Genomic DNA, 8,404 nt, shown 5'->3' with positions numbered 1-8,404 from the left:
CTCTTGACGAAGTCGTAACTGCTTTCATTTGTTTTCAAACCAAAATATGTCCAAACATCAGCTTGAAAAGCTGCTGTAGTCACTGTATCCTCTCGTCCTCAGTCATCACTGGGATCTTGCAAGATTATATCCTTCCTTCAGCGGCGGACGTAATGACTGCTGCCATCTAGAGGCCAGAAGTTGAATTGCAACTCAAATTAATCCTGGTTAAAAATATGTTAATAGATAAATAAATAAAAATATAGAATAATTTTATTTAATACACGCTTTATTGAACTTAAAGCAATAAAAGAACTACGTCGATATGTAAAATATGATTTGGCGAACAGGAAAAAAACCTTTGATACTCAAACAATATTTATCATCGCTGTCGAATATCGTTACAGTATCGTGGAAAAGAATATCGTAATTTATCTCAATGTTCTTACACCTCTACATACTTTACGTATATATTTTCTAGTTCTTGACGGAGCCAGCAGCAGATACAAGTACAAAACACCACTAAGACGTAACCTCGGATACACTAAGGGAATCTTTTGTCAACACGACCTCCTTGGGGGAGGTAATAAGTTAATATCCTGATGACGTCAACAGAAAAACGGATTTACAAACAGAAAAAAAGACATTTTTCTACAGGAAAGGACTTTAATTATTGGTCTAAACTCACTCTCCGTCTTCAAGTGTCCAACATTATCTCCTTCGCTCACGTCCTGTCGTCCGTTCGAACAAGCCTCGCCCTGAAGTACTTTAATAGTAAGACAGGAACGTGGGTTCTTTGGCGGAGTACAGGTAGTCGATGTCGGCGTACAGGATGAAGCCGGTGAAGGTGTTGAAATCCAGCTCGCCGCACAGTTCCTTCCCGGACTTCAGCAGCACGTAGACCTGGTCGCCCTTCCTCAGCGCCAGCGTCACCATCTGAGGAAGGAACAAAAACACGTTTGTGTGTTTTCGTAGATCGTAATGTACTTTTTGGTTATTCGTAATGTACTTTTTGTGGATCATAATGTACTTTTTGCTTATTCGTAATTTACTTTTTGTGGATTGTAATGTACTTTTTACTTATTCGTAGTGTACTTTTTGTAGTTCGTAATGTACTTTTCGTAGCTCATAATGTACTTTTTGTAAATCGTAATGTACTTTTTACTTATTCATAATGTACTTTTCGTAGCTGCTAATGTACTTTTTGCTTATTCGTAATGTACTTTTTGTGGATCGTAGTGTACTTTTTACTTATTCATAATGTACTGTTCGTAGATCGTAATGTACTTTTGTGGATCATAATGTACTTTTGTAGATCGTAATGTACTTTTGTGGATCATAATGTACTTTTCGTAGATCGTAATTTACTTTTGTGGATCATAATGTACTTTTGTAGCTCGTAATGTACTTTTTGTAAATCATAATGTACTTTTTACTTATTCATAATGTACTTTTCGTAGCTCCTAATGTACTTTTGGTTATTCGTAATGTACTTTTTGTGGATCATAATGTACTTTTTGCTTATTCTTAATTTACTTTTTGTGGATCGTAATGTACTTTTTACTTATTCGTAATGTACTTTTTGTAGTTCGTAGTGTACTTTTCGTAGCTCGTAATGTACTTTTTGTAAATCGTAATGTACTTTTTACTTATTCATAATGTACTTTTCGTAGCTCCTAATGTACTTTTTGCTTATTCGTAATGTACTTTTTGTGGATCGTAGTGTATTTTTTACTTATTCATAATGTACTGTTCGTAGATCGTAATGTACTTTTGTGGATCATAATGTACTTTTGTAGATCATAATGTACTTTTGTGGATCATAATGTACTTTTGCAGATCGTAATGTACTCTTGTGGATCATAATGTACTTTTGTAGATCGTAATTTACTTTTGTGGATCATAATGTACTTTTGTAGTTCGTAATGTACTTTTCGTAGCTCATAATGTACTTTTTGTAGATCGTAATGTACTTTTTACTTATTCATAATGTACTTTTCGTAGCTCGTAATGTACTTTTTGCTTATTCATAATGTAGTTTTTGTAGATGATAATGTACTTTTGTAAGAAACAAAACCAGTCATGGATCGTGGATTACTTGAGCGCCGCTGTCTTGCGTGTCGTCGCGGTTGTTCTCGGCGATGACGACCTGTGGCTCGCCGTTCATCATCAGCACGGCCTGGATCACAATCCACCGTCAAAAAACCCTCGAAGCTCTGCATGTGTATTTGCTGTGGAAAGTACCGTGTGGATGAGTTGGCTGTGTGACATGGAGTAGACGGTGTAGGTGAAGACGAACACGCCGTTCTGCTGCGCCGTGTAGATCCCTGGAAAACCAAAGACGTCGGAAAAAGGTGGAAAGACTCGAAGGACGGTTGTTGCGATTCCTACCGAGAGTCGGGTTGTACGCGTTGTTGTCGTTGACGGGGACGATGGTGTACGGGACGGGAACGTCCGTCGTGAAGCGGCCGAAGCATTTGGTCACTGAGTTGGCGATGCTTGGGTCCATGGTGGCTCTGAAGGCGTATTTCATACCAGCTGAGGTCGGAAGAAAAATACTGGATGAGTTTCTTAAGAGGTTCAAAGAGATAACGCTTTTCTGGACTTACTGCTTATTCTTAATGTACTTATTGTAGATCTAAATGTACTTTTTGTAGATTGTAATTTACTTTTTGTAGATCGTAATGTACTTTTCTTACATCGTAATCGTAATACATTCTCAGTCGTCCTGCCACGCTGAATGAAGCTCTGGAATTAGCTGTGGAGAGAGAGATGCTAAGCAGAGATTTTGATGAGACGAATGGGTCAACATCAGTGAGAATGCTGGCAGTGCCTGGCAGAGGGATGGAGGACCGAGAATGGCAGCAGGAAGTGATCCAGGCAGCAGCTTTGCAGGCTTTGGGTTCTACTCTGCGTCCCCGCCGTCGGCTACAGAACTGCTGGGGGTGTGGACAACCTGGACATCTACTCAGACAATGCTCCAGATTCGCTACACAGCAGGGAAACGATCAAGGGGCCTGTGCACAACCACCCACACACCATCAACAACACTCTCAAGCCAAGTCATCGCGTTGGGTTGGACCCAAGTTGGTGACTTTTGCCACGTTCCAGTGACGGTAGAGGGAACATCCTGCAGGGCTCTGGTGGTCTAACGCAACGCTGGTGCGACCCGACATAGTCCCTGAAGGGGCTTCACTGGAGGCAACGACGGTGTGTCTGAGGACAGCGACTAGCGACTTGGCTCCAATGAAGGGAAAGTGTGTGTTCCAGTTGAAGGTGGGGGACCTGACTGTTCCTTTTACAGCCTGGGTGGCTGATATACAAGATGCCTGCATCCTCGGGTTGGACTTCTTACGCACAGTGGGATGCATCCTGAACTTGGGGAATAGTTCCCTGACTTTTCCAGGAGGGCGCTAACATCCCTTGGATGAATTGGAGAACACCTGTAACCACAGCCAACACTGCCGTCTCTGCTAAAATGAGTGAAGAACCCCATTTGATCGGAGAGGTATAAGAGAGGGAGCTTACACAGGCAAAGAGTACTGGACAATTCTCATGCAGGGCCCTGCAAGTTGTTAAAGCACTTGAGTGGAGAACAAGGCAGGAAGAAGATCCAGATTTTCAGCCAGTGCTTCAGTGGTGCACGGTCAGTCAGAAGCCGTCATGGGATGAAATATCTGGGCTCTCTACTGCCACCAAAGGACTGTGGTCTAAGTTTGATTCATTGCGGCTGAAAGATGGAGTTTTACAGCGGGCATGGAAGGACCCATCGTGGGGAGAGGAAAGGTGGCAAGTGGTAGTTCCAAAATCACTTAGAAAAGATGTGCATCCTGCCTCAGCTGCCCAACCCCCCACAGCCACCTCTCTCTGTTACATCTGAACAGGTGAGGAGAGAATTAAGGCGACTGAAGATCAGGAAAGCTGCTGGACCAGATGGACTCAGCCCCAGACTGCTCAGGGACTGTGCTGATCAACTTTGTGAGTTGGTCACACACATCTTCAACCTGAGCCTCAAACTGGAGAAGGTCCCGGTCCAGTGGAAGACCTCCTGTGTGGTTCCGGTTCCCAAGGCGGTACACGCGAAGGAGCCGAGCCACACCATCCAGCCGGCGCTGCTAAGGAAGAAGATGGAGGACGCAGGAGTTGGGACACAGCTGGCAGCATGGACGATGGACTACCTCACCAACAGGCCGCAGTATGTGAGGCTGCAGGACTGCAGGTCTGAGGTGACCATCTGCAGCACCGGGGTGCCTCAAGGGACAGTGCTGTCACCTTTCCTTTTTTCCCTCTACACGGCGGACTTTACCTATGACTCCAGCAGCTGTCACCTCCAGAAGTTTTCTGACGACTCGGCCATTGTGGGCTGCGTGTCTGGGGGGTGCTGGAGTACAGGTCAGTCATCAAGGACTTTGTTGACTGGTGTGAGAGCAACTACCTTTGCTTAAACACCGGTAAGACAAGGGAGATGGTGATTGACTTCAGGAAAAAGTCCCCACCACATCAACCGGTGAGCATCCAGGGCTCGGACATTGAGCTGGTGGACAGCTTCAAATACCTGGGTGTTCACCTCAACAATAAACTGAACTGGTCCACACACATCAACGCCGTGTACAAGAAGGGCCGAAGTCGCCTCCACCTCCTGGGGAGACTGAGGTCCTTCAGAGTGTGCAGACCACTTTTAAGGACCTTTTATGACTCCGTGGTAGCCTCTGCTATCCACTACGCTGTGGTCTGCTGGGGAGCAGGCAGCACGGACCGGGACAGGAAGAGACTGAACAGGCTGGTCACGAGGCTCTGTCCTGGGCCGCTCGCTGGACTCGGTGGAGGAGGTGGGAGAGAGGAGGACACTCTCCAGACTATCCTCCATCAGGGACAACGCTCTTCACCCACTGCACCTGACCGTGGAGGAGCTGGCCAGCTCCTTCAGTGGCTCAGGCACCCCCAGTGTAGGACGGAGCGTTATAGAAGGTCCTTCATCCCAACTGGTGTCAGGATATTTAATTCTCTACTTTAAATATCCTGATGCTAATCCGTAGTGTGTTTTTCTTCTTGTGTGTTTTTTATTTTTATTTTTATTTTCCCGTTTTTATTTCTATTTTATTTTATTTTATACTATTTTATTTTGTTAATAGTGTTAAATTTCTAATTTTTGTAAATAATTGTATATTCTTAAGATCGTTTTTATTTTATTTTGTATTATCTCTTTTATTATTTCTTTTTCCTTGCACTTTATTTTTTTAAACTGCGCTGTTGTGAAAGTGTGTTTCCCCTCTGGGGATGAATAAAGCTTTTCTATTCTATTCTATTCTTGAGGCCTGCCATGGGGGCACAGGGTCAGGACATTTTGGCGTCTCCAAGACCCTCCGTCGCCTGCGCCAGAGCTACTACTGGGGTTTGCAAAGAAGGGATTTAGAGGACTTCTGTCGTAGCTGTGATGCCCGCTCCTCACACAAAGGGCCTCTAGACAGGTCAAGTGCGCAGCTCCAGCAACAACCGGCACTGCTGATGCTGGGTCGAGAGCTGAGGACACCGGCAGAACTGGCATTCGGGGTGCCACCAGAAGCACCAGTTGCAGCAACCGGTCCTGACTACACCCGGAAACTACAGGGCCGTATGGAGACGGCTCATACGTTGGCAAGGAACCGGTTGGAGAAGGCGGGAATATGCCAAAAGAGAAACTATGACCTGACCACTAAAGGGAGACATTTCTGTTCTGACGAGCTGGTGTGGGTTTTCAGTCCCAGAAGAAATAAAGGTCGGTTCCGCAAATTGGACAGCCACTGGGTTGGTCCTTGCAGAGTCTTAGAGAGGGTGGAGGAGGTGGTTTATCGAGTGCAGTTACCCCCTAAAGAAAGGTGGTCCTACACAGAGACAGACAGGCTCCATACAGGGGACAATTGCAGCCCTCCTTTCAGGGGGAACGTTCAGTGGCACTACCTGCTGCTGTGGATAGGGGGCCCCAGAGTGAACCAACAGTTACCCAGAGCAGCTCGGACCCCCAGACTTTTGAGACTCCTAGTCTTTCGGCCAGATCCAGGCGGCCTAGAAGGCATCGTCAGCTGCCTCCTCGCTTTAGAGACTTTATCGTTTCCTCGGGGTCGAGAAACTAACTGTTGGGGGGGCAGTGTAACGATCCTAACCTGTTGTGTTTTGTAATGTTGCGGGGCACTTTAAGAAGTTGGAGGTGTGCGCATGCGCAGGTGTTGTTGAAGAGAGTTCGCTTACAACGTGTGGTGTGAAGAACGAGCGGCGTGGGTTGAGGCCAAAACAAGGTCACAGGTACTGCTAATTAAAGAAGCCATCTGTGCAAGACAATCGTCTGGTCATTGTGAGGAAGACCAAACGTTACAGTACTTTCCGTAGCTCGTAACTTTTTGCTTATTCATAATGTATTTTTTTTTAGATCATAATGTTCTTTTCATGATCGTAACGTACTTTTGTAGTACGTAACGTACTTTTACTTCAGAAAAATACCGGTTAATTCACAGATAAAACTCTCTCGACTTGAATACCTTCCAGGGACCTGGCGTTGGTGTTCAAAGTGGTGATCTGGCCCCATAATCGCACCATCCGGTCCCAGGACTCGGTCTCGACGTCGAACATCTCGTTCGCGGCGCAGCAACAACCGCGAGGTCGACCGAAGGCGCAGCTACAATCCCACTTCCCGCACGGCAGCTCCGTCTTCAGGTTACCTGAGGGAGTTACAAGATAGAATCATAACTAACATTTATTTGTTATTATGTTTTGTAAAACTCACGCGCTGCATGTTTCAGGTCGTCGAGCGTCTGAGCCGTTGAGCTTCTACAGAGGTACAGCGATCCCAACAGGACAGAAGCTGCAACTACATTCATCTGAGGGGAGGTTTAAAAAAAAGAAATTTAATTTAATTTAAAGCAAAAATAAATAATTAAAACAATTGATACATTTACATATATTTGCAAGCAAAGGTTATTTAGTTCATATTTAAATACACAGTAAAAAAAAAGGTAAGTTAATTTTGATGAAAAAACCTCGTGCATCTCTAGTTCTCCACAATGTAAGATTATATTTTTGTATTTGATCGAGATAGTTTTTTGTAATTCTTTTTTTATCCAGATTTTTTTTTCTATTTTTGTATTTTATCTAGATTTCTTTTTTGTGTTTATTTGATCAAGGTTATATTATTTTATATTTTGTATTTCATCTAGTTTGTATTTTATTTATTTTTTTGTATTTGTTTGAAACAAGGTATTATTTTCTATTTTGTATTTTATCTAGATTGTATTATTTTCTATTTTATCTAGATTGTATTTTTTTTTCTTGTATTTATTTTATCAAGGTTGATGTTTTTTTGTTATTTTGTCAAGATTGTATTATTTTCTATTAAATCAATATTGTATTTTTTTTTTTTTCTATTATTTGATCAAGGTTGTATTATTTTATATTTTGTATTTAATCTAGTTCTTATTTTTTTTGTATTTATTTGATCAAGGTTTTGTTTTTGTATTTCATCACGACTGTATTATTTTCAATTTTTTATTTTATCTAGATTGTATTTTATTAATTTTTTATGTATTTATTTTATGAAGGTTGATTTTTTATTTTATTTTGTCAAGATTGTATTTTAATAGTATTTATTTATTTCATCAATATTGTATTTATTTTTTTATTTAATGTATTTGATCAAGGTTGTGTTTTTATATTTAATCAAGATTGTATAATTTTCTATTTTGAATTTTATCAAGATTTAATTTTATTTGTATTTATTTATTTTATCAATATTGTATTTATTTATTTTTCAATATTTTTTTCCAATATTATATTTTTTGTATTTTATCAATATTGTTTTTTTCTCATATTGTTTGTATTTTATAAATATTTCATTTTATATTTACTATTAATCTTATAAACCTACGCATCCAAGAAAATAAAAATCAACAAAAATTAAAAATCAAAGAAATTCTAATAAAATCCCTTAAATATCCATCAATTAATTTGAACTGCATCAATACATGAGTAAATATTAAAGCGTGTACATATACACACAATACAACTTTCAAATATTTAACAAACCTAGATCCATGAAATGATTATTTTAAATGAATACGTTATTAAAAGAACAAACTTACTTTTCCTCCGAGCTCTTCTTTTACACTGACTCAGGTGTCGTGGGCGTCGAACACTTTTTAAACTCTTTTAACTCGTCCCATTGGTCGAGGATCGTCGACGCCCCCAGAAAAACAGTTTTCGGTAACGGACACTGAAGGTCGGCGTCATTGTGAATCCTATTGTTGCCGCGGTGTCTGGTTCCCGTCCTCGGCGGCGACTCGCGGTTCAACGATACGAACGTTGACAAAGACAACGTGTTACGACGGATCTTATCCAGACATCGCCGGAGACCCAGTTATTCTAACCTCGTTCTCAGGCGAAAACGATATGATGGCCG

At 41.7% G+C, this 8,404-nt stretch overlaps 1 protein-coding gene across 1 annotated transcript; it reads right to left on the bottom strand.

Annotated features, from left to right (window-relative positions):
• Positions 1-404: 404 nt before the first annotated feature.
• cbln18 (cerebellin 18) lies at positions 405-6,957 on the bottom strand. The gene is made up of 6 exons (XM_087795943.1): positions 6,737-6,957; positions 6,492-6,671; positions 2,371-2,517; positions 2,224-2,306; positions 2,078-2,158; positions 405-915 (listed from the first exon to the last, which is right to left on the bottom strand). Exons 1-6 carry the CDS (start codon positions 6,828-6,830, stop codon positions 748-750), a joined length of 753 nt encoding a protein of 250 aa, XP_087652069.1. The 5' UTR covers positions 6,831-6,957; the 3' UTR covers positions 405-747.
• Positions 6,958-8,404: the final 1,447 nt, after the last annotated feature.

This window comes from Callionymus lyra, chromosome 7 (assembly GCF_982586985.1).
Source record: "Callionymus lyra chromosome 7, fCalLyr1.hap1.1, whole genome shotgun sequence".
Taxonomy (NCBI): domain Eukaryota; kingdom Metazoa; phylum Chordata; class Actinopteri; order Syngnathiformes; family Callionymidae; genus Callionymus; species Callionymus lyra.
Note: the sequence above shows the minus strand (reverse complement) of the source record. Positions and strands in the feature narration are given on the sequence as shown.